Below are 27,460 nucleotides of genomic sequence, written 5' to 3'. Positions count from 1 at the left end.
TTAATTTCTTAATCTATCAAAAATGTAAAGAAGTTCATTACCAACCGTATCGCAGATCGTTACTTTCTTTCCAATGAACAGCATCAGCTTTTCGCGCCCCAACATAATTCAGTTTTCTAAAGCCTCACATAGATTGCCACTTATTGGTTCCTATTAAATCGTTTCGTCATAGCATTTTTCTGTTGTACCCCGTCAGTACGTTGCTGTAGAATCTGCGTCAAACTCTAACGGGTAGTGGTACCCATTTTTATTTTCTCTTTACATAATTAATGTAGGTTTTCGATTAATCTTCATTGTCTATTTTTCGCATGGTCCCCTAGCCGAGCGCTGGATAACACTTTTTTTTTTATTTTTTTTTTATGCTAACAGTTTTTTCGTATGTCATAAGGCACTGCAACGTTCATAAATCAACATATAGTTGCTTCAATACTAAACATATACGCTTACATTTATAAGTAAAATCTAGGAAAAATACGTGCATAGTGTGATTATGGTGTACGTTGTTACGTGCAGATACCTTGTCGAAATTTTGATGATAGTCATTTTTATATAGAAATAATAGTTATTAATATTGTTGTTCGATACTTCGTCGTTCTTGTAAGTGAAACTGTGTTTTTATATATTTAGGCGTAACCTACTGTATATATATATATATATTTTATAGTTTATCTGTCTATAATTTGACCGATTTATCCTGAAGTGCGCGCATTTTCCTACGTTTTTCCGCTGGCACTTCACCGACAAACAATTAACGAAATTGATAATATCCCTAATGCTCAGTACTATGATGGCATACGTCACTTCAATGAACGGGAAATTTGGTTGATATATTGTTCTTCTACTGAGCCTGAGGTATGAGGCTGAACTGATAAGGCAAGCCATCTGAAATGTTCATGGTATAAATTTTCACATACGTACAATGTACACGACAATCGTTAAGCGTCAATAGCTATAACAACCGGTAGGCAAAATTTATTGCCACATCAATGACATCTATGAATATCTTTCATTAAACGAATGCTCATCTCAGCACAACTAGCAGACGTACGCTAGATGCTCAAAAACACCAACACCGCTACTCGCTATCCTTTTACTTAGATTTACAAAAGAAATGCCTCATCCATTTCGGCTATCGTGCCCCTAATGACTACCGCTACCTGTATCCGCCTCTGTAAATAGCATCAATCAACACAGCATTTGTTGTTTTTGATGTTGAAAGGAATACACAATTACGAAAGAAGTTTCCTTTTTACTCCTGTCAAATAGAAACCATCTATTTCTCTGCAGTCAGATACTTAAGGAGCCCATAGTAAATCACGTGTTACATCTAAAGCACTATATACACTAAGATCTTTGGCGCACAGTATACCTAAAGGGTGTAAAAATAAGGAAGATGTTGCGCGTCATTGAAGCTACATCGGAGCATCAACGATAGCTGAACAAGCCGGACACGTCTTCGGAGGATGCGAACCGGTTCTATTCCTTCGAGCACGCTTCATGTCTCTTGGAAATCTCAATGCACTCCTGGCATTGATGCGGATACGGATAAGGCCCTTTAGGACGTTTGATGAGCTGTTGGATGTCCCTTCCTCCGTAAGGCCCTTTCCAAGGAAAGGGTAAACTCGCCCGGGCGAATGCGCCTTTACCGAGGTTTCCATGCAGCTTTCACGCTCTTACATACTTCATCATTTGCACTAGATCCCCCTGCCCTACAGCTGGAATAGAGCCGGAAAGTGACTTTCCGATATCGGTGAGCCAAAACAGCGTGAAGCAGCCCGTCGGACATGGAACTGTTGTAACTTGGCTCCCGTTGCGAGAGCGCTATTGGAGTCACCCGTCATAATGGATCTAGGAGCGCTATTTGATTATGATTTATCTTCATTTGACGAAGCGCTTCTTTGAAACTGAGCGATTCCATTGTGTGAATTTGGACTAAATCACCAAAAAGCTTATTTCGCTATTGAACGACGCTGCATGTACTTGAATACGAAAGGCACTGAATATTGTTTCACTGCCTCCGGGAATGCCACGACGTACGGTAATGGCTATAAAACATGGCAGAGCCTTAATCAACAGCATGTTTCGATATGGTAGCGGCCGCGGCCTAAAGTGCAACGCGCCCAAGGAGGACCCGTAACTGTGAACTTTTGACCTCTATAGATCGTTATTGGGCGACGAGTGCGCTTAGATATGAACGTCGCAAGGATGCGTTCTCGGTGTACTACTCGATTTATCGTTTTAAGGCCTATGGCTTTATTTATGATACTGTATCAGATCGTATTTGTATCTGCATTAATCGGTAAGTTGCCCAAATAAAGCAAGGCTTTCCCTTTTAACTCAATTAGAAAAAAGCCTGCGATGTTTTTTATCGGTTGTGTAAGTAAACGAAAGTTGCACTAAATGTATCTATAGCCGTCATCTAATACGTTAGTAAAACGATGTACCAGCAGTTTACGGGCGGGATAGCGTAGTCCGTGTAGATCTGAAAATACTTCTGGAGCCTATCAACTTCTTATGTTTATGTTTGCATAATTAAACTCTAGCGATCCTATTTTTGCCGTTCGTTACAGCAGCCTTGACGGTAGATAGAGACCAACAGCAGAGAATCAAGTGGGGATCGTAGTTACTACATAGCTAGTATCTCAGAAACCTCAGCATAAGAATCTGAGGCTTATGGCCTCAGATCCATTCGATGCTAAAAAATCCTACCTAGTAGCCCTAATGCTTAAATTTACGAAGCTTCCTGATTACAGAAAGCAAGAATGTTTACGTCTTTCCATTTTCCACGTAATTCATGCCTGCACATCGTGAACCTTGCCGAATCGTACTCTTGTATTCAGTGCAATATTTCTATCACAATTAAAATGAAGTTTGTTTTAGCAGTCGGTTATCCGCGGGAAGCACGCCTGTGTGCAGTGTTAGGATCGCATCGATCGACACGGAAATGTTAAAGCGATATCCATGTGTCAGTTTCCAGTGCGCTACGTAAACAGAACTAGATAATCTCGAGCTCGAGTCTGGGCAGTCAAGTAACAAAGGCACGATTCCATCTCTAGATGACTCTTTTGGCAGTCGCTACATCTCATCTTTCCGCCATGTTCGGGCTCGATGAAATTTTATTTCTAATAAAGCGTACAATCGGAACGCTTGTACAATGTTTTTGTTCCGAGCGCTTCTTCGCCAGGGTCTAGCGTACCAGTTATGCGGAGAATTTCCTACTGGAAGCAAACTTTTGTGCCCATAAGATACAAGGCTGCTTTACAATTCCAAATAAGAAAAACCTCATGTGAGGAAATAGCTTTTCGATGACCACATAATGGACCTATCTAGTTTGATTTGTGGATCCTTTGATGGTTTAGATGGCACCTTAAAACCGAATGGTTAATATGCGGCATCGTCTATTCACGTTGCCAGCCATATATGAACGCGTACAGTTAGCCTGTACTATCTCTACAGGTATTCGAATAGTATTAAGTATCAGATGCTTCATTAAGCGCTCGAATATTGTATACATACGTAATAAGATCGATATTGCATTGTTTGCGGCCTTAATGTTTCTTATAGATTACACGAACATACACATTCGACGTATCCTTCTGCATCTGTAAAACAGCCGTGTACGTGCGTTATAAATTTATTATCCAATAAAGGTTACCATAGGATATGTTACTACTTAGCAACGATAAAACGAATGCAACATGGTTGATACATATTTGTAACAGCAGAGCAATTCCTCTGGCAAGGGTTTAGGTTACCGCAAATGTTCAGACTTTCTTCTTGCTGGATCTCTCTTCTTTTTCTTTCTCCAACTTTCAAAAGAAAATTGCAACCCCAGAAAGGAGCCCGCAATTGTATGGTCCTCCAGTCTCTCGGAAACTCTTTTGAATGATCTGCTTTAAAGAAACTGCTCTTGGCAGCTATGATATAGTATTCGATGGGGGTAGAGAATAGATGGTAACAAGAACTTCCGCGAATCCTGATACTCCTCACCATTCAGCCACTAGCTGGTCTATCGAGTCTTGCTGGGGTGTCAAGCTGCCGTTAGCGCGCTGAATACGGAGGAGCGGGTAGATGCAGGCTTGTGAAAGTGGGAAAAGGAGCACCACAGTGTGTTGGAGGGCTGCACCGACTATGATGACATATTCGGTAAAAGCCGCCCCCTCGACCAAAGCAATGCAGGGTTGTTCCTCTCGGACGTTTCTCTAGATCTACGTCCTGGTTGCCCTGCCCCTAATTCACCCTATAAATCTCCCGCGCACTTCCATCCAGCGTGACAGGCGCCAGTCTCTAGGCTGCCATCAGTACCGTTACCTAAGGCTACCTATTCGCAGCTTCCAATGCCAGGTTCTCACTATCAGTGGGGCGTTTCAGTCACAAGTGGAACAGTTTCTTCACCATTTAACCCCGCAGCGTACTTTCAACGTCTAGCCCATAAGCGCCGCAGTGAAGACCCTTATTTTTCCTATATCCTTTTCGCAAACGTAAATTCTAAACTGTACTATACTAAGAAGCCAGATACATATACGACACACAATGTTTTTTTCTCCATTTAATCAGTCTCCCTCCACTCCTTTCCGAATGACTGTATTTATATTACTATATATATAGAAGTAAGTGCTTGCCACACAAATAAACCTCTGCCATATGTTCAAGGCGACCATACAGTCCCTTTCTATTCCCTCAAAGTGGGCCTTCCTCCACAGACGTTTCGGCATCATCAGATTATTTTTTTCGTAGATAGCATTTAATCTAGGTTCTTCACTGGTTTGTGCGTCCGTGCAAATGGCTACGACAGCTCATCCTTCAGCACTACTTATACACGTATACTTGCAGTGTAAATCCTTCCCAGACTCGTGCTTGCTTTGCCTCCTAATTATTTATGCGTTTTCGCATTGTATTGCTGTTCCGCACTTTACTATCACAGAGTAATGGCAATAGCAGCATCAGTCTGTCAAGCATTCATTCCCGGCAGTGTCTTCGTTAAGCAGGCTGGGCATGACGGAAAAGGGTGGTGAGGAAACCTAAATAATTTAATGTCAACCGCACTGAAATCAACCTTCCAGCGGAACGGACAACACTGTCAAGGTATTTTGGAGATGGGAAGGGGTGTCGGCGTACCCGAATTCTCTGTTCGGTAGTACCGTATGTAGGACGTCAAGAGCTCGGTGATCCTAACTACGCCTGTCATTGTTTAATCCGAGTATGACGCAACCTGATTTGGAAAGAGGGTAGGGCCAGCTACCTGGAAAAACAGGAGATAATAGGAGAAGATGCAAACGTGTTACTGCGAGCGTGTAAATAGTATCTGTGTGATGTGCGGACCAAAGTAGCTTAAGTCGAATGGATAGTCGTTCTGGTAATAATAATAATAACATACGTTCGCTGTTATAACTAGCACATGAGATTACACGAAAGAACAGCGCTACTGAAGCTTTCCTGGTTGTGTGAAGCAGACTTCGGAATTCTAGCGGTCTATCAACCATAAAACGAAGAGGATTTTTTCTACAAGGCCGTTCGTACGTTCTAGCTTCGCTTCCAGCTTCTCTTTCGCCGCTTGCTTTCTTCCAGATCATCGGTTCTTTATACCGAGAAAGAGAAGCATGAACTGGTAATGCTGCGAATACATAATTGCCAAGACAAAAGTGTAAGCTCTAATGACCTCCTAGCTGGTAGACGTTCGAACTGTGCATACACACACGTAGAGGCAAGCAGCTTGCACTCATACACTCCCACTAGCTACCGAGGCTGAGTCCGCGCGCCTCATTGTAGAAGTGGTCAACCTGAACAAAAACAAGCATTAGCTTCTTCTACATACTGCATAAGCGAACCTTCACCCATTACACGTGCATGTATGTATATTACCCTCTAACTCGTTGTTACAGCTGTTCCGGTCGCTGTTGTTGGCCATCCCAACAACCATCGCTGCTGCTGTTGTTGTTGTCGATGTTGTTAGCACAGCTCGTGTCGTGCCCACAGCTGCCGTTGCCGTTAGAGGTATATGCCGTTATTTCCGCCGCGTCATTTTGTTTCGTTAGTGAGAAACCCGGCTGCGACTGTTGCAGTCACTGTCAAAGCAAAGAGGGGAAGCTGTGAATGGTGCTAATGTACTTGGTACGAGCGAAGAGCAAAGCTGTTGCTAGGGCAACGCAGAGTACACGTTTGGCTTCGCTAACGAGCCACGGCTTAAACAATTCATCGAGAAACAGCCAGATATGGCAGACAGGAACGATAGTTACTAGAGATCTGCTAATTGCCGTATTCAATTCCCCATCGACTATGTAGGGCAAGCAGCGCCGACTTGCAAACCCCTTCTCAGACCGACTCTGGTTCGCTTGAACCTTCGCGTTCTGCGCTTGTTTTTCGTTATTTCCTCTTGCAACCAGCCGCAAATCAATGAAGTTCATCATCTATATAATGAATATACAAAAAATAGTGTGTATGTATGTATGTATCTATGAGTGTCCGTAGACATATCTGTAGAAGTAGGCCTCTGTTACTAGCGTCAAACGGATTTCTATGAAGAGACAATTTAAAGGGATCATAAAAAAGTACTATATTGCCCTTTTGATCCTTCTGTCTTAGTTGGAAGGTAGGAGCGCTCGCAGATTCTCAGCAACAAGAGGGAACAACAGCTCTTTCAATTACAACTTAAACGTTGAAAACTGCTGATATGGTTTTTTAGGGCGCAGTCTTCAAGCTGATAGTAGGAAAAGTATACATCAGCTCCATTTAGCTGGGTCATCACCGCTGTCGTCGTCATAAGCCAGGAAGCGCTACTGAGGTTTATAGAGGTGTGTTATAAACCAACATCAGTAAATATACGCTCGGCATAAATGTTTTGTTTTAGTAAGGAAATGTGAACAAACGCGGTTCAGGCACGAAGGTGGGGGGGGGGGGTATACTACATGGCCAATCAGTGATAAAGTTTGTGAAATTTATGGGATCAACAGCAACGATTACCACTTGAGGCACCCAATAATCCAGTAATAGGCGACCTGTATCAGACTATAGTTGAATGTTTGTGCATGGCTTTTTTCATACACTCATACTTTAACAGAACTACGCCGCCTGCAACAATTTTTCCTCAAGGTGCTTCGGCACATGTTCCTGACTTTGAATTTGAAAGGCTGTCAAGAGTAGTCTCATGTTAGCTGTGGAATAGCCTTTCATTATGTGTGGTAATAAGGAAATAAATTATATTTATGCTTTTATTTTATGTCCACTTTAGACCAATACATAAGATTAACCGTTATTACAAAAGTGGATCTTAATGAAAATGAAACTCTTAATCGATGTTTTAGCGTAATAAAAGTACAAGGTCTGTCTACTTGGTTGTTTAGATCGTATAATTTTAATCACAAACCTTAATTATTAAGTTACACCCAATATCAGCCAAAGCTGTAACTGTTGCTATTTCTAAGCCGAAAACAGTTTTTCCCTAATCTGTGATTCCGGATCGCTTCCACAGACAAAAACAAATATTGAACTACAGCCCGATTACGAAAGGCACCGCAGATCAGCTGCTTTAGAACCAGGCCAGGGCTGAAGGTAGCCTTAAAATCGGAGCTTCGATTAAAGGAAAATCATTAAACAGAATACAGTCAGTGTTATAATTTAAAGCAGGAGTTACGACAGTTAACACGATTTTTGCCGATTATACACCACGAAAACATTAGATCGCCTGCCAAATAGGTGATACCGAAGAAATATATTTAAATAGTTTACCTAATGGTATAACATGCACACTCATTACTTCAGTAATATTAGAAACCACTCAGAATACAGAACTCAAACGAAGTACCTTCACTTGCTCTCAACTGAATTCTCACCGCTCTAGGCAGGCTGTTCACGGTATTTACGACACTTATCAGCTTTGCAGTATATCACATCACTTTTGTATGTATCATCCGAACCTAACGTACCCTTATCAGACTGCGCAGCGAGGACGATATATAGAAGGTTATTATATTATACAAGAAACAGTTCCACGGTTAGATTACGAAGCATTGTCTTTAAAATGTCGCCCATGAGCTCTTCAAGGCGCTTATGCATGTGTGTGTGTGTATGGCCTAACAGTGACAAGTGTACTCGCTAGAAGTATTTGTCCTTAGGTCCTAAGGCACTCCAATCAGTTCTCTCTGGAATCTAGTTTTCTGTAAGTGGAAAAGTGTTCGTTTTGATAATGACACTTCACTCACTTGTTAAGGTAGGAAAAATAAAAGGCGGCAGCAAGGTATGCTGAGTCTTTCGGCGCGTCAAACTACGTTGTACTCCTGGGTATTGGCAGACGGCCCATAGAAAGCGGTGTACCACTGCGGATGCATAATGGTACGTATGTAATATCTCTGAATTGTTTGCTACAAAGAGCGTAGCGTATTCGATTGGGGCTGTCACAGCTACAGCCAGCCCGGCTTGCCTGAGCCAATATCCCAAATAAAGGAATAACCGATGCGCCTACTATCGATAAAAACGATACATGAAATAAAAGAAAAAGCTGCCGAGGCCAAACTTCAGGAACGTCCTATACGATTATTATATCACCCAGAAAACTTCCTAGCCAGAGTATCACTGCTGTCCACGCAACAACGAAGACATGCAATCTGGGTAATATGCAGTTTTCGTCGGCAAGTGCTTTCGTGGCCGACAGAAAGCATCTGATCAGCTTAAAACGAAGGGGAAAATAAGCGAAGAATAGTAGAACGAGAGGAGCTTTCTCGCTGTTTAAAATTAACATTGTTAGTGTTATTAACATAGTGACAATATAGAAGATCGCCTATTAAAATTGACATGAGTACAGAATCAAGTAGCGTGTTAGATAACAAATTAGAAAAACAAAGACTTTTACAACCAAAGCGCGCTGAGACTTGAAAACCTCATATCAATATCCTTCATATTCCCACTAGGATTAAAACATAGCTTTTTTCAAATATCCTATTGAAGTCCACTCTCGTTTCCCTGTTACATGGCGATGCTTTAGCAGAATCGCTTGTTGCCAGCAAATGAAGCCCAGTAACTTCATGCATATACAGAACTATTGCCGATATTGCTTATAGATCAACGCCGATTGGCACCAACAAAATCTACATATCGCCAAACCGTAATTCCCAAGTAGAATCATCTGCACCGCTTATATTTGTACATGTTATTATTAAAAGCGTTATTATTCCACCGAAGTATACGCCACTTAAAATTTGACCTGATCTTTATTTGAACGCTGTGGACTAGCCAAGATAGTGGGGGGGGGGGGGACTCGACCCGAAAAACAAGCGGGCACAACGTTCGATCACCGAATGTAAAGTCGGTTTCATACTTTCATCTTTAAATATGGAGACATGATCGAGCGATGATGACATGAGATTGGTAGGTCTAACATACAAGCCAAGACTGATAACGCGCAGCTTCCAGTAATACATCTCGTCTGCCTCAATGGCCTGAAACGCTATGGCCTACAGAGCTATAGCGATATATATTTAATTACCAGCAAATAATATGAGGCCCAAACATTTAACTGGCACATAAACAGAAACTAACAAAGCAGTGCTACCTTTTACTTTATCTAAAAACAGCAAAGACTTTTAACTTATATGAACTAAATATAATGTAGGCGAAAGATACTGTATCTCTCTGTAAGTAGGCACGTCTATATATATATATGGACGTGCTTTGCATAGGCTTGTTGGGCAGACACCGTCCATTTCGCCGTTTCGTGCCTTCGTCCTTAATCTTCTATACTCAACAAGCCTACATGTATCAACTCGTACGTATCGGTCCTTGTCACAGTAATGCCATTTCAGCCAAAACAGCATACCACAATCGCCTATTTCGAGTTTTCGGTATGTTGTGTGTCAAGCGCGGGGTACGATCTGACTAAACTTGAGTCCCGGTTATTAACATTATCGTTGGCAAAAACGAAGCATAATGAAGTCCGAACACTTAATATGAGGTATTATGAGGTGACATCATCACTTAGAATCTGACAGTCGAGTAAACATTAGGCTTTTTGCAGTTTTGCGGGGAAAAAATAACAGATTAATTAGGTAAAGAAGGTTCAGTCGAAACCCTTTATAACAAAATCTAATGAAATAAAGTGGGGGTGTCGAATATAGTCAAAATTATCTTAAGTTATGAACATACAACCTTGTAAAAACGCAAAGATCGTTGACGATGAAAGATGCAGAAAATCCTTCTTTACATTTTACATACTTTAATGGACATTTTCGACTCAGCCTTCAAAACCAAATTATTTTCAATATATTTTTTAGACACAGGCATATGTAACCTTTGGAGAATAATAGGTGATTACCGTTTTAAAATAATATGAAACTACAACACCTTGACTACAGAGTGTAATATCTTTAAAATATACAAACATCAATTATAAGTTCTCAGCGACTTACACCAACTTATAGACGCATGCGACGGTAAACAGGTCGACTAATGACGTTTAAGTTTGAAAATGGCACATAAAGACTGTCAATATGCTAGCAGAAAATCTATCAAAATTAATTTTTCACGAACGAAAATTGTCAAGTGACATTTATTCGTGACGATATTCATTTTCATTGTTACGTCGTTTTTTTTTTTTCCACCAATATAAATTTTCTGGTTTGTCTACTTGTGCCAATACCTTGAGAGATTTTCAAAATTGCTTTGAGCCTGTTTGGGCCTACCAAATTATACATATGCTATTATACCATACCCAAGTGAGAAAGTTGGATGGACAGTGTCAATGGCAAATGTAAACATAGCGTTTCAATGAATTGTCTGCCACGATACATACTAATGCCTCTGCCTTACGCCTTAACTGAATTGGGTACAAAGCCTCACCGTTTTTGCATTACGTACGTGTGTACCTCTATAAACATATGATTTGAAGTTGCAACACTGACGCTGCATTTGCAACTTATTCTGTGGTCATACAGTACATAGTATCCACTCTCATTCACAAAAACGATAGGCCTCTTGACGTGCCTGCGTCTATACTTCCGCTGTGGCGTATCTTTGATAGGCAGCTTTAATCAATTCTGTTGGATGTGTTTACAAGAACTCTAACCAGTGTGCTATTGCTCGCGTAACAGCAACGGCTGCAGAAGTGGGGAAATAGTGAAGTCTCTAGTGGGAGAGAGGTTCGATAGAAGACAAGAAATCTAGGAATATGCCAAATAACCTGATCATCGATTAATGATTACGGACAGCCTCTTTGTAGGGGGGGGGGGGGTGCATCGAAGGGAAAAATTCGAGGTAGAATTATAGGGTTACGGGTATATTAGTAAGCCCTGAGATATGCACAGCAGAAGTTAGTTTCTGGAATGACCGTTACACCAGCCCTAAAATCTTTCTCTACGGCTTCCGAAGTCGAGGCTGATAAAAAGCCAACGACTTGGACCCTGATACCGCCTAACAGTCGAGAGTGCCTCGTTTGTGAGACCAGTCGTTGCAACACCCGCTTAAATTATCGTAGTACCCAAAAGCAGCAGCAAATCATGTTGAAGTTTTGATTATTCCCACCTCTGCATCCGGCCATACTTTCATTGCAATGAAATGCCATAGGACTATGCGTGTCGGGAAAGCGCATAGGAATATGTAGTTGTTGCTTTTAGATAAAGCCGGCTATCGTTATTTCAGCAGAGTAACTATTTCCAGCAAAGACGTCATTACTATCTATAACAGCGTCCAAAGCACAGGGCAAACATATTTAAAAATAATTATTGCGCATATAATTTTCCCGATAAATTCACGTAATAGCTTCACTGATAGAATATTAGCGGCTTCAAATGAGACGGATGCTAAAGATGAGACGTCTTGAATTTCGACGTCTTCTGTCCAGTCACGTTAGCGAGCCTGGCGTAAAGTAGAATGTCAACACGGAGATCTAGTAGTATTTTCCCATGGGCGCCTTCTTTAGACTACAGATTATCATGTTCTGTTTGTATTCTACGTCATGCCGTTATTGAAGATCTTGTCGAAGTACCTGCAAGGTGTCCTTCGTATAGACTCACGCTTTAGATCTGCTAAATCTACTGTTGCGAAAAGGACCTCTCGTGCGTTTCTCAAACTGTAAGTGACTGCAGACTACTTAAGCTATTGAAATTTTCTTGAAGCTGTTGGGCTGCTGAAGATAGACTAATATAGCTATTTTTTATACCTAACGAAAAATGTCTGACTCTCAAAACTGATGTCAATCTTATCGCTACGAGCGCCTCTTTAAACGATACAAAAAACCGACAGTCACAGAAGAGGGCGGCTACATCCTAAGCAAGACTCATTGCGTGCAGCAATCTCTACTCCATAGTAAATGCGTGTAACAATGAGTTCTGCGTAGACAATAACGGCTGGACGAATCTCATAGTCGCGCTTGTATCATGTCGTTGCGCGAATGGATTCAATATGGGATTCGATTGGGCCTCAAATGTTTCTTGCCATATTAAGCTTATCTATTTCTCTCTTTGACTTTCTTCGTACTTTCGGTGCTTGGGATGAAACGTGCTTATTCTAAATACACGTTACTGCCAATTACTGCCAAGTACTGTAGGCAATTTTGCCCCGTTGCATGGTATTTACAAGGTGCAAAACGTATTACAAGGTTGAAATAGATACAGCATATGATACAATGTCAAATCTATTTAGATAACATGTATATAATGGATGGATTGCATAATAGAACAAAATAGGACTAAATGACAAGCGTGATGCCGTGACACTCCATACTAAAAGTGTTTTTTTTCTTTCCTTTTAAATCGGGTATTTTCATTGCGTGCATAAGCTAAGGTTACAACGTGCACGTACTGAATCAGCTTCAGCTCGAGCGGAATGAACTATCGGTTTCATTGTGAAGACGTGCAAAGCCGCTTTATTTGGTTATTTCGTGGGCTAGGCATCTGTTGAATTATAGGCATGTCCATAAAGGCACTTGACTAATCTATCAATATTAGCATGTAGCTACGTATTTACGTAGCTGGCCAGGTGAGCGTACCGCAACAGGCCTATATTTATATAGTAGTTGAGAAGGACCAACAGTTTACTCGTCGGATCATCTATCTCCAAGTAAACATAGCGCATATCTGTGGCTTATACGACCCTACGCAGACACGGACTACCTGCTTAAAACTGCTCTAACATTGCTCGAAGGCATCCTCTCTCAAAACAGAAATTTCCCTAGCAGAAAAGCTTCAACAAATATCTGATAAACTTGCTTTCACGAAAGGCTATTTGACACATTTTGTATAATTTCTATAGAAAATGTAAAATGTATGGAAAAAATAATCCAGCACAAGACAGTATTGTCTGTACTAGAAATATGTGCTACTAGCTGTTTCTACATAAACACACAACAAGATGACGTACGGTTATTACGACCAAAAAATAGATGTTTTTCAAGGAATATGCCTAAAGCCGATTATTTCATTTCTTAGCATGAACAACAAATACCATCTTTCGCAGAGAGAAGTTTGCCTCTTTTGATATTGGTGACCTATTGATTTTTTTCGCGCTATAAACAACGAAACTTGTTGCCTTAGATTGATGTATTTGCCTCCTTCAAGCTAAATCCTACTAACCAACGGGATGTTTTGCTCTACGTGATCAAAGCAGATAGGTATCGTGTGAATTTGATAGAATTTGTGATGGACTAAGATTGATTCATTCAAGCAGTTTGTTCTCATTCTGTGAGACGTTTTAGTCATTGTCCCTGCAGCTACCCTCACTCTTCAATAAGAGTCTTTATAAAACAGTTGAACCCCATTTGCTGTCCACCGCTTCGCAGCAACTAAAACACCTTCATTCGCTTCCATCCGCAATACGACCAGAACAAGGAACCACTAGGCACATGATTTCATACTGCAGTAATGTTCCTACCATCTATCTGATCGAGCATACGGCCTTTCTCTAAATGTCCTCTGCGTTCATTGCTGCAAATCGAATGAGCTAGCCAATTTGGTTTCCCAGAGCGCAACTATCATCGCGAGGCCTGCGGATAGTCCGTACTAGATATAAGTGCCAGTGGATAACGTTCGGTCACATCGATAATAGTTGTAGCAATGTGTTATGATACGGTTCGCTAGCAGATGCTGGCGGTCGTCCGATTTCTAAGTCGGCACGGGTCCTATCTGTTACTGGTAGTCGAGGTCTGCGATTACCAAGTCCGATCCAAACTAGACTCCGTGACAAACAGCGGCGTAACTGGCAGGCCATGCTGCTTTTTTATACCCGGGCTTTATACATCACCATAGATGAGACGCACAGCGTAGTGCACCCGGGCAAAAACCATCCGGCCTGAACACAAACATCAGGGAACGGGAACATTCTTCCAACATGAATGGCGCCAGCTGCATTGATTAGTCTCTATTCTGGTATAAAGAAGAAACAGAATAGAATGGAAAGGGTGAATGCTGGAAATGTTCGAAAAAAATGCGACGGCTTTTTAGGGTACTTTAGGACTGCCTTGCGACCGGTGTACATGACTTGCGGTCGGGGTGACGGTGGTGGACAGATTGGCAATGGCCTATTAGTTCCGTTAAGGGAAAGTAGTTCTGCTTAGGGAAAACGCGGATGGGAACGGACGAATCTATAGCGATGGTACGAAAGCAGGACGCAACTAGAGGAAAGAGGCCATTGTGGACGGATCAAACGTGGGTGGTCGACGCGTAGGCGGGCTTCAGCGGCGATGCGGCCGCCGCTTCCGGACGCGGACCAATGAGTTAACTATGTGTGGGCTAAGGTGGTGGTGTTGATGGCGGTCATCGATCATGCCACTAGTACAGCTAAAGCCTACGCGGTGTCAAAGAGCAACGCCGAACGGTAATGGACAGCATCAATCAAACAGACTGTAAAAGGGTAAAAGCGAAGCCACGGCAAGAGTCGTGAAACCGTCCTATCCTTCACGCAATAAACGATAAGAGCGTATCCAGAGCTTTCTCTTTACCGCCGAAGTTATGGGTTTAAAAGGCAAGCATTACCTTGTCTAAAAGATATCGTTTGCCGCCGTCGGAGTATTTTGGTTTTGTTGGCTACGTTGTAATAAAATGATAAAACCGCGTCAATAACTGTAGTTTATTTTAGAACGCTCTGATTAGTGCAGATCCCGGACGAATGATACAAGAGCAGACACAGAAAAGCTAATTAATACAGAAGCTTCATAAGAACCATACTAAATCGCAGTAGCTATTATGCGACAAAAGCCGATAATGTTCATCGTTTTCCCGAATCTTTCTGCACTCTGCCCTCTAGTGTTGGCGTCGAAAGATGGCTTGAAGGAAAATCCATCATTTAAGAGGCAAATAACCTTAGGTCTTGAACCTAATTAATAATTCCTCACAATAATTTAACGAAACACACAAGTCGTCGTTGCTAACTAAACCAGTTAGTTATTATATCCCCAATATTGAGTTTTAGGAAAGCTTTTATATTGTTGTATCCCCGTGCTGGTGCCGCAGTAGCATGTCCTGTACAGAAGACAAATAGATAAGCAGCTTAACGTTAGGCAGCTATTGGGGACTTCGAAGGTAACTTGTCGTCTCTCGGGACTGTTTCATGACGTTGCGGACAGAGGGCCAAAGACAAGAACGCTGATGCACGCTAGCGCTCCCTTGATATTATAAATAAAAGAAAAAAAAAAAAGAAGAAAACTACAAGAAACGATACTTTATGAATGGTATAGATACAGATTTCGTCCATCTAGAATTGACATACTCACTACTATGGCAATGCAAACTTCAGGTATGACCCGTCAATATTACCGAGGAAGTGTTCTGCACCTGGCGATGTGCCGTCGAAGTATATATTTTAAATCTACAAAGGGAAAATACAAAGCGTAGTTTCTTGCTGTCAGAGTTCAAAGCTTTGCACGATGTAGCGAACACTGTGACTCCATAAAGAAAAAAAAAATAGGATAGAACACGTTCAATATTTTCTGAAAATTTCGTTGTTGTTGTTACAGCGACGATAAATTGTGCGTTTTTTTTTTTTTTTTTTCTTTGCTAACAAATATCAAGGAAAGGCAAAACAGCTTCGACGCTCCCCCCCCGCCCTCCCGGTTTTCATCAGCGCTTACATAATCTTTTTCTATGCCTTCATCATTTTAACGTCCTGCCTTTACCTAGAGCTATATGGCCTGCTGAAAAGCACTACTGCGTTTACTATAATATTAACAGTTGATTCTGTCCTGTATACAAACTGTTACCATCACGTGATTCATTTTTTGGGAGCCGAGTAAAACGACTATCAGGGGCCACATTTCGAATTATGAGGTAAGAAAATAGCTGGTAGTCTGGGCAGCGACATGAAATAGAGACGGGGCACCAACTTCAGCCGGCGCAGTGTGAGAAGGGTAGGTTTTTCGCAGCCGAACGAATGCGCATAGAGTATGCTCTGTCCTTACCAAAATACGCTTCGAAGTTTCTACGTAGTTCAAAAACCTCTGAGAAACAAGGCGTCCGTACGGAAATAGCGTGTGTAGAACGTAGGGAATCTCGATTATGCGGCACGCATCGCACAATGCGTCCTCCCAACTAGTGTCCTGGCATGGATTGGGTATTTGGGATATATATATATATATAATAGTATTCAACAATAAAAGTGTCAAGAGAGACGATCTACAGTAATTCAAATGTAGTTAAAAAGAACTTTGCAAATTCGCCGCAGAAGAGCAAAAGTAATTTTTCATAAAAGCATAAGTGAGAGGGGCCAGGTTTACCAGGACACGGCGTACTCAGTTAACTTGGTACAATTCAGATGTCAAACTTGATCATCGAAGGAAGTATGAATTAAAAACTACTACGATTTGAACTACCGAGAGTTTGTGTATACATCGTCACCACAGCAAATGTGGTGGATACACTGAGAGATTAATGAAGTGTAGAGACGGCTTCTTAAGGGTGACTTATAAATAAATAAATAAAAAAAAAAAAGACCTAAATAAAATGAGGATGATTCCCTATGATATCAATACGTACTGGCATTAGTTGCAACGTTTAGTATCGAGGTATCTGATCTATAGTGCAAATTAACGCGGGTATATTCCGTGGAACATGTTTGAAGCATCACAGAACCATCAACCGTAAACGATTACAATGCCATGTATATATATATATTTGGCCATTAATAGGTGCTATTATTACTCTATAACATATATGAACATACTATAGGTAAAAACATTATTATAGTACCGCTCACAAAATGTGTGGCTATAATATGTTTATCAAATGTAAATGGCATCGCTTAAACAAGAAGTTAACACAAACTAAATAGGAAAATATTTTATGTTATGACATTTTCCATTACCAGTAGATTAATCGTAGGTGATATGTATATGAAGTTTGGCCTACGTACATTATAGTTCAGTTTAGCTAAATTTATATTCTATATGTGTGGTAAGTATAAATGGAAATACTGACCCACGGACGAAATTATGTGTTTGGACCATTTCTTCAACCCAAATGGCTGATTTGTGGCTCATTTATGCCGCACGCAGATAGACCTGCTGTACTTCACTGCTGGAAATCTAGCGACGTCTATCTGCGTCCCTACAGCTGTCTCATCGATTTTTGATCGTTTTCATTGTTCATTCGAGCATACCATTTTTTTACAGACTTATTGCAAATAAACCCCAAAAATAACCCAACTCACTATACTCTAATATAGTATTAAACTTTCAATGGTGCACTTGGTAAGCGAATCGGATCGACTACGTGGGCTCTCCTCTAAAATGAACAACCAGTTACAGCCCATAAGGCACAAACGAGCCCATATGCTTGGTCCGAAAAATTGGGTAACTAATGCCAGTGTTACGTAATAATCAAATAGCTTATTTAGAACTACAAGCATTCGAGCAGAAAGTGCATTGCGTACGCTTTTAGATAGGAATCTGCTAAATACTTGTCCATCCTTCATGCTGCTATCCATAATCAGTTATCATATTGAAAAAATTAATATTAAAAAAAAAAAGATGCGCTGTTATTTTGTAAACAGAGGTGACAAGTAAGCCATATTAATATGTGGCATAATTTAATAAGCAAAAAGCAGTCTATCTAAAGTCCTCAGACTTTACGATGAATTACATATACAATAGACATGGCCGCAAAGCTGCGTGCCATTCAGGCATTTAAGTTCCGTTGTTTTTGTTGCAAAAGCTTTTACAGACAATTTTCTACACAGGAAGCACGGCCGAGGATAGTGCCTTTTTGCTGATGTCACCAGATTTGCTTTGATTTTCTATGTCTGTTTTTTTTTTTTTGTTTGAATCGTCTAATTCGAATCGTCATTGCCACAGGCCTCTTTTGAACTTCTAGCAGCTTGCGGAAAGATCTTGCCATGTGAAGAATCATGTAGACTCCTTTGTTCTCGTTTGGTCTTGAAAACGCTTCCCGCTAGACACGACATGGGTAACATATCGTTGCAGGAACAACAGTAGCTACGAGTAGCGTCGCTTTTCTTTGACCTCATGCCTGACGGCACTCTCATCCGGGGCCTTTTAAAAGAAAAAAGCAAGGCCGAGGGACGAGACAGGTGCTGCATCATGTTCACTCAGCACATTTTTAAATTGTTACGACAGGGAAAGTTGGCAAGAGCCATTTGAACGGTGTATAGCGACAATGAGAACCTCTTCCACGAATGCAAATTATAAACATAAACCGAAGTTTTTTTCACTACGAAATAAAGTTGACTTACTTATCTAAAGTACGTGTCCTGTAAATGTTACCATGCAAGCAATTCAACAGAGCCAAAAAGGCCGACTGTTTCTTAACCGCTTTCTAGAAGGCACAATTAATGGAGAAGGCTAAACTCATCATCACGATTCGAGTAATTTTTTGCTCTAATTTTTTGCTGTAATTTTTTGATTCCACCTACGTATCTCCGCTTGGGGAACTTGATAATATTTTTAATTGCGTTCATTTGATGAACATACCGTTTTCTCGTCTTAACCTTGGAATATGCGCTTTCTTTTTGGTCATTTTCCTCAGCTTCCTCAGGCACACAAAAGAAACTGATGCAATTTTTCAATAGTAAGGCTTTAAGCACGGACGCTTCTTACTTAGAGACGCTTACATATCGTGTCAATAGGTTCATGGAGCGGTAATAATGGTCAAGAAGTGCTGGCATAAAATGATCGATATACTATTGTAAATTGGATGATAAAAGAAAAAGAAAATGGACGGTGACGGAAAAAAGCACACAACTGAGAGACGAAAAAACTGTGAATGAGATCTTCTTTAGGAATACGCGCACATGTTCAAAAATACACCGAAACTTGTATTATGAGTGGCGTGCCATGTCGTTGCCCTAATGTAAGCCGTACAGACAATCATATATCTAAGGCGGCTGCTGCTGCAGCTGTAATGTCAAGGCGGTACAGTACAGCGCCATAAGCAAGCCGAAAAGCCGCTTTCCGTTCTTTTTGGCGGTTGACCTAACTAACACTGGTCCTGCCGTGCTCCGCCCCATGCCATTCTATACCCGTTCTGTCATGCTGTTGGCCAGAGGTCGTCCGCATCACTGGCTCACTTTGTCGCGTCCTCTGAACGCTGTCGCTCGCACGGTTGCACTGTCATCCATGGTAGCCGCAGTTGCCGAGTGTCATAACCATGATGTATCCCGTCCCATCTCCTGGCAGCGTAGCTGCCGTTGTCGTCATTGGCTTTCATAACTCGGCAGTTCCGTACTGTCTTGCTAGCTTAGCTGGCGATTCGGTCCGCCGACAATCGGTGTTTTGCTTCTACAAGGCACTGATTGCCTGCTGGTTATCCCCGTCCCTGATCCCTTTTATAGCATTCTCTCATTCCTCCTTTCTATCTCGCCCCCTGTTTCTTGTTTGCAAGCTCCGCAGTACTAAAAAGGAGAAAAGTTTCTCTATGAGGAAGTTCGCATTATGATCATCAGACTTCTTCCACATGAGGTTCCGCAGAAACCCAACGTAATGCTGTCTGTTTTCCCGGTTCTATGTCATCTTCCTACTCTCGACAACGCATTACTAATCGCTTGTTGGCACGAGGCGGGGCTTCGTGCTAGCCATTTCGTTCTTGCCATCTCAGCTCACAGTTATCTTCTGCGTTCTTTTCATCCTGTATGTGTTCCGATTTCTAGGTGCTATAACCTATGCGTATTGCAAGTCCTGAGAGAAACGGCGCCGTCATGAGCGCGCCGTCTCCGCTGTTCATTCTAACGTCGCAGTCGTCATCGGTTGGGCGACCGGCCGGCCAGCGTCATCCATAATAGACTTTAGCCAGCAGGCCCGAAGTCTACCCTGCCATTGAACAAATAGAGCAGTCAATAGGCTTCGTGCCACATTGGCACAGAGGGCGGCCTGGAAGGGGAAAAAGGGAACGATAAAGAACAGCGGGTATGAAGTAAGCTTCTGCTTGTTCGAAGAGTCTGTGCGAATATTTTTACTGGGCCTTGCTTCGTGTAGTGATGTTTGAGGTGGTGCAATGTAGTAGTAGACGACAAATAATAGCAACAAACAGAAAGGTAATGCGCCTTATCAGCTCTTCCGTTTATCAGTGATAAGGAGCGTTAAATGCGCGCGCTGGTTCTGCTTCTCTGCGTCATAATAATAACTTGTTATTATTATATTTTAAACTATATAACAGTTACTCCTAGCCCATTTCCCTATTAGTTTCGCTGCCCTGTTGGCCCATCCCGTCTTCTTTCTTTTCTGCAGTAGGTTGCCATCAATCGCAGTTGCTCGTACCGTCTTCTAATCGGGCTGCGCATAGTCAACTTACCAACCATTACAACACGCAAGAGAGAAAGGCCGAAGCCAGACAAATGCTTCCACCGATTGACAAGGAAAGCTTCATTGAAAAGCCATTTAGCTTGTTCGTTACCAGGCGACAGCCGTGGATAGCCCGTAACACATCGCATGATCGGCGGTGGTAATGATGCTCTCTTCTAGCGATTTCCGTTCCAATTTGGTCTTTTCGGGCCGTTGACCGTAAAAGGTTGTTTTTCGGCTATTTATATTGTGCACCTCATTGCTATTAATCACGCTTCGGGTGCAAACGTTCATATTGCAAACAAACATGGAGACACGTGCTTAAAGTGCTCTATAAATTTGCTCAAGTTAACTATTGTGGACTTATTACCGCACTATTAACAGATACTCACTTCCAGGATGGACCAATTCAACAAATTACGATCATAACGTGCTTACACCAGGAATTGTCAAGACGTACCGGCGACTTCCATCGTACTTTATCAAAATGCTACCACATTTTGACAACAGCACAGCTTCAGAGGTTGTTGCCAACACTGGAAAAGACGTTTTTTTGCCTTGTAGTGTTCGTCACCTCGGTGACAGGACGGTAAGTACATTAGTTAATAAATTCTCACGAGGAGCCAAATAACATAAAAATAACGTCAGCTTTGTTAGAAATCACAACAAAACTAGCACTTATTAAAAGTAAATAGCTAAGCAGAGCCTGACATTGTCCCATTTTGGAAGAGCAGATGCTCGACACCTGGCACCTTTACTCACCCCCCAGCTGATTCATCGCTGATGGTAAGAGTTCACGTGCACGCTGGTTAAAGACTGATGTAGGCCAAAACTTTGTAGAGCATTCGTGTCATTAATAGGAGAGCGCAACGGTCAACGAAACTCCCACGCTTTCCACAGCTGGAACCTTTCGAAGAGCAGAGATTTCACGGAGTAAGGGAAAGGCAGTTGTCGTTGTCTCAGCTACACTATCATTTGCAAGAGTAATATCTTCGCAGTATGTATCATTTGTAGTGCACCAGTGTTGACTTTAACTTGGTGTTATTATTACAGAGTCAGATACACAAGCTCTGAAATTCATTAGAGGTGAAGTGGTTTAGAGACGTGCGAAGTGCGGTGCGCGGAAGCCGCGTATGTCCACAGATGCGCTTCAAACATTCCCTTCTGTTATCTGCATTGTACAAACGGTACGCACGGAATAAAGCCTCTCCCTATACAGTCGGTCTAAGACTTCTTAGTCGACCCGTCGAACTCTCGCAAGAAAAGAAGGATTGTTGTCGGCAGGAAGCAATGGTGGATAGCTCCTATTACTGGTGCTAACCGTATTCTAACATTATCTTGATTTGAGTATTTATTTACTACGTATTACACACTTTGTCTTGTTTTTTACCTATGTCACAAGTAGGTATCCTGGATCCGAAGACTTTCTTCTGGCACACTCAACGTTCTCACCGTTGGCCGGCACACGTATACAATGGAGTCACGGGTTCAGTCTGCTCATATCGATAATTTCGAGTCGTGGAACTTACAAATTCGAGACGTCCGTCCTGAGGATGCCGGCGTCTACGAATGCCAGGTCAGCACGACGCCAAAGATCAGTCGATTTGTCACGCTTCGGGTAGTTGGTAGGTGTTAACACTGAGTATCGGCGTAGTTATAATAGTATTCAAGCGAAAAGTCCATTAAACACAGTAGCGGCACGTAAAGCTTTTGTTATATTTTATTATTTGATGCGTGTTTTTGACGCATCTTCATGCTTATATTACGTCTAGAAGTGCTATTCACTAGACGGCGCTTACCTTTATCTGCAACCGGGTGAAAAATTATTCAACTACAATAGAAAATTCTTCTTGGTTTGTCAAACGGTCTTCGTGCAAACTAATCGGGATGCGCCATCTTGTTCAAAGCACTCAACTGGTTTTTGATAATGTCATGTACAGAAAGCCGGGCTACAATCATCGGTGGTCCTTTATTGTATGTGAACGGAGGGTCTGTGCTACGGTTAACTTGTCTCGTGGACGGTGCATTATCGTCAGTGTTACTCGCCACGCCCGCGCCAACCAGTTCATTGTCGTCATCAACAACATCATCGTCACCCTTCACGTCGTCAAGGTCATCAGGGCAAACTGAGTTTATATTCTGGTCCCGCAACGGCAAATTGCTCAATTACGATCAGGATCAACGACAAAAGGTTACCGTTATGCTACCACCCTCAGCTAAAACTGACCAGATCAGCGGCACTAAAGAGGTCAACCAAGCTGACTCTGAAAGACGCCGGCTCGAAAGTCGCCTCGAAATCTTCTCCGTGGGTCCCGCTGATTCTGGTAATTACACTTGTCAGCCATCGCACTCAGGACCAGATGTCATACAGGTGTTTGTGATAGTTAATAGTGAGTATCCATCAATAAATACCTAACGTCTAATACTCGATAACTTTGTTAGTAAGGCATGTGAAACTACCCCATAGCATTTTAATGATTTATCTAGAGCTTAAACAAGATTATGAAATGGATATCACGTATATATAATAAGACAAACACAGATCCACAAATGTTCGCCACCTTTAGTGCGAGGTTCTATCGCACGTTCTCACTTCGAAGTATTTAAGGTTCCTAAAGAAAATATGCCCCTGCTTTGTTTACGAATGCCGCCATGAAGGGTGGTCAGTAGAAAGGAAATGGAAAATATTAAAATGTTAATGAATATTGGCAATTTCCTTTGCAATGGATCCCAACGATGGCTTCCACTCCATGACTTGATCACGATGAATCCAATGAATTAGAGAGATGGGATGCGTTAAAACTTTTACGTGTCAATATTTCTTTGTATAAATTGATTGTCATATAAAAAAGACGCTTGAGCTTCTTCACTTTTGTAAGATACATACCAAAAATCCCGTATTCCTACCACTAAGGCGATCCTTGAAGTATTGATCCTTTCTTTTTTATATTATCTTATCTTTTGATAAGAAATTAAGGCCAATTATAAGTCGCACATGGCAAACCATTTTGCACATATCTTTCTCGTCATATACATATATATATATATATATATATTCAATTTAAAAAACAGATATCACTTGAGTGGGTTTTCGTTAGACAAGATTGTGCCATAGAAGCCATAGATCAAAGATGGAAGCTAATCTCCGACGAATCAACTTGCCTTAAGCAGCTGCGGTAACAACGATCACTAGAATAGTCGAAGTTGCTCAGTCAGTAGGCTGGCTGAAAGAATGCGACGGATGGTCGCACCGCTAGAGCTGGGATTGTCCTAAAACGGAAAAACGGAAGCAGCTGTGGGGTGCTTTGGCCTCATGTGGCGCTTTTGGGGCTGGCAGACGGACCATCCGGTGGTCGTCATGGCTGACATAGATACCCGTTTATCAGTATTTGGGGTGCGAGGTTGTATATACACCGTGGAGAGGCTGTTCTTCGCTGGGTTGTGTGAGCGAGCAAAAAGAAACGAAAGGGAGATGCTGTATCTTGCTTACAGCTATATGAGTCTACCGCTGTCTATGTGCATCTGAGTACTCATCCACAAGTCTCTGTACGCCTCACATTTACATTGTAGATGACTCGCCAGCAGCAATGCAGGACAGCGTGATGGGAATTGCCTCGGGAAGCGGTAACGTCGATGGCGTTGGAGGGTCGCAGTTTTCCATAAGTACTGCAGTTGCTGGTCCGTCTAGCCGGCAAGACTGTAAGGCATCGCGACGTCACATCTGGCTGATAGCTCTCGTGGTAGCCGCAGCACTGTTGCTTGTGAAACGGTGACTTCGACGCTAAACGACACCCGGAGAACAGTACCATTTCTACGAATGTGAAGGTTTTAAACGCCAAACCGCCGGCAAAGAAAAAGAGAACTTTTCGTTTTCAAGCTTGTGTTGTCATCGACGTCGTCGCCTCAGAAATATCACGCGTCAACAGGGATGAGGCAGGCCACCGTATCATCGAATACGATCATTGCGGGGGTTTCATTATGATGGTTATGCTCGCGAGTCGAATCTTTCTCTCGACTCGATGCTATTCCCTGATACAGCATTGATTTGAGTAAGGTCATCATTCTGCAGCTGACAAACCTCGATTGTCGGAAAATGAAGCTCTCGATAAGATAGTAGAATCAAGAAGAAATGTAAGAAACGTTCACGTTGCAACAACGGAAGCCAACTATAATAAAATACGTATGACGTACATTAATTGTTAACAATGTGATATAGCAGCACATTTACCCAGGTATAGTGAAGCTGACGTATGGAATCGAATAGCTTTTGCCAATGGTAACGGGTCATAACGAGTCATTTCCATAGTGCGAGAATGATGTCCGAGGACATTTTAAGGTCCATCGTATAGTAATGAATAGTGAAAACGTCGTCATGTAACCATATACATTTCGATAGTGTGAAAAATGTGAAGGTATTTAGAGAACCTTAATTGGTACATGTAATAATACTCAACATTATCATGTTGAGTTAATTGAGCTTCAGTATCTATAAGACGTTTACTGTAATGGTTATATAGAGAATACGAGCGAGCGTTCATTTGCGGCGTATGTTCGAAGTTACACAGAGGAAGTTGTGTTGGCATTATATATTACGTGAGCAAGGTCGAACTTGCTATAAAATCGAACTGTACATATAAATTGTATGATAATTTGGTAGCTTGCGTACAGCTCTAAAAAAAGACTACATTTGCCTTTCGTTCCTTGTATTATTTCATCATAATGCGTAGCTTTGGACAGTTAAAACATTTGTATAAGTAAAATAATAATGATTATTATTCCAAGATAGACAAGATATATTTAGTCTAATTATCCTTTAAGAATTTTTCGTTTGGCATCCGATACGATTGTCAGTAGGCTGCCAGAGCTGTGATATCCGTCATAAAATCGCAGTAAGTCATCATTTCCCCACGACCCACGATGAGGCCAACCATATGCGCAATCATCCCCCTGCGTCACCTGCCCCACACATTATTTCATGCGGACGTACTAACATCTGCCCTTACAAAGCCTATTTTGCTAGGCCGTTTGGGTTGTTCGCGACATAGCAAGCTAAACAGAAATCGCAGAAATGGCTATTGTTCGCCATGAGCGTGACTTAAGTTACGTAGATGGCACACGCGGTTTATGTACAAACGCTTGGCTGGCCGATTAGTTTTACCAAATATATATGCTCTAGTATCTGGGACTAGTGTACTTTTTAGTTACGAGTATACGAACTAGGCGGAATTCGAGGTCGTAACACGCTTGTCTCCAGAAAGTTCCCCGACAAACTACAAACGACCAAACCCTGTGCCACCAATCGACATGATCATCGCAACGTCAAGAACGGGCTAACTGTCTTCGGCTTAAGCTCCTTACTTATTACGACGAGCGAGTGAGATGGCCAGTGGTAAACACCTGTCCTAAGTCATCATTGCGAGCGTTTGTTGGTTATGGTTAGCTAGCTGTACACGCGGTCCTGCAGACGACGCTGTCCGCTCAAAGCAGCCATTGGATACAATGGCCGTGCTATTTAGGCTGCAAACCTGCTTGAAGCATTCCTTTCAGAGTCGTAAGCGGCTTACTGTCACATGTGTACGTGGATGACTTTAGGCCGTTATATGACCAGCATTGTTGAATTAACGCTTTACGCCCGACACATCATCGCATATTGACGGCCAGAGGTAGTTAGTTTCAAGCAGTGTGAAGGCAGCGGTAGGCTTCGCCCTTTTAGCATTCGTTGCAGACAAAATACGTCGAATCGATGAAGCCTTGGGTCGACATCAACTTCAATTGACAAAAAATTCACGTTTGGCCATTTTCAAGTACAGCTGTAAGAATACATCCTTTACAACTGTTACTAACAACTAGTTTAATGCACTTTATAGCAATAAGCCATCAGCAAGCTTTCCATCTGCCTGCCATGTTTTGATTATATGGGTAACCGAGTCTGGAAATAGCCGATATGTCTGGGTCAATATCGATCACTGAGGATTTACCATTAATTAATCATGCAGCTATGTGGTCAACCTAACCGATTGCGGACCTGCAAGTTTTCAGCCGACGATGAAGATAAACCTTTTCGAAGGTGCACCATGCCCGGTGCTTATGAACATTTCTTCAGCGTTAACGCACGGGTAACAATCTGTGATCACTATTTTATTTGCTCGGCCAAGTAAACGTCTTGTGTTGAACGAGAGTAGGCTTAGGTGTTTTGACGTCGTTGAATTAATGAACATGTCGCATTGCTCAGACAGGTACGAAAAGAGTCAAAACCTGGAATAATCCGCTAAAGCTTTTGGGAGTTGTTATTTTTCTCTCTTCCTCTATAACTTATTGCCATCGAAAGCAAATGTTTATCTTCCAAACATAGTGGGAAAACTGCATTTAAACTGAATGTTTACGTATGTCGTCTCAAGCACCGATAGGCGTAATCAATTATCTACGGCGGCTTGAATGGTACCACCGCACCGTATGCGCTATTTATTGTGTAAGATTTAGGGACGCTTATTAAAGAAGATTTTGTTGCAGCTGTGTGGAAAAGAAGACATCGTGGTAATAAATCATCATGTTAAAAGTGAAAGAACAGTTAGCCTATAGAAGAAAATGAATGGAATATTCTATCTAATCAGATACCAAAGAGGTTTAAGCAATGCTTATTGATAGATACAACAGCGACTAGACAAGCAGCTATAAATAACTGAACCATAAATGAATGCTTATCGCTGTCTGTTCGCGGGCTCAATAAAGATCTTTAGCGATATTACTGAAATA

At 41.8% G+C, this 27,460-nt stretch overlaps 1 protein-coding gene across 4 annotated transcripts; it reads left to right on the top strand.

Moving 5' to 3' along the window:
• The first annotated feature begins 1,705 nt into the window (after window positions 1-1,705).
• LOC111263478 (uncharacterized) lies at window positions 1,706-27,460 on the top strand. Of its 4 annotated transcripts, none has more exons than XM_086969658.1 (6): window positions 20,092-20,339; window positions 20,654-20,867; window positions 21,106-21,296; window positions 22,113-22,332; window positions 22,648-23,097; window positions 24,278-27,460. In XM_086969658.1, the coding sequence occupies exons 2-6, from the start codon at window positions 20,855-20,857 to the stop codon at window positions 24,478-24,480; spliced, it is 1,077 nt and encodes a 358-aa protein (XP_086825784.1). In that variant the 5' UTR covers window positions 20,092-20,339; window positions 20,654-20,854; the 3' UTR covers window positions 24,481-27,460. The 4 variants fall into 4 exon arrangements, with proteins under 4 accessions (XP_022694318.1, XP_022694315.1, XP_086825784.1 ...); XM_086969659.1 differs by having other exon boundaries at window positions 20,654-20,933; XM_022838583.2 differs by lacking the exons at window positions 20,092-20,339; window positions 20,654-20,867 and adding an exon at window positions 1,706-2,299 and having other exon boundaries at window positions 22,744-23,097.

Source organism: Varroa jacobsoni, unplaced genomic scaffold (genome assembly GCF_002532875.2).
Source record: "Varroa jacobsoni isolate VJ856 unplaced genomic scaffold, vjacob_1.0 scaffold_769, whole genome shotgun sequence".
NCBI classification, from domain to species: domain Eukaryota; kingdom Metazoa; phylum Arthropoda; class Arachnida; order Mesostigmata; family Varroidae; genus Varroa; species Varroa jacobsoni.
This window is presented reverse-complemented; position numbering and strand designations above follow the sequence as displayed.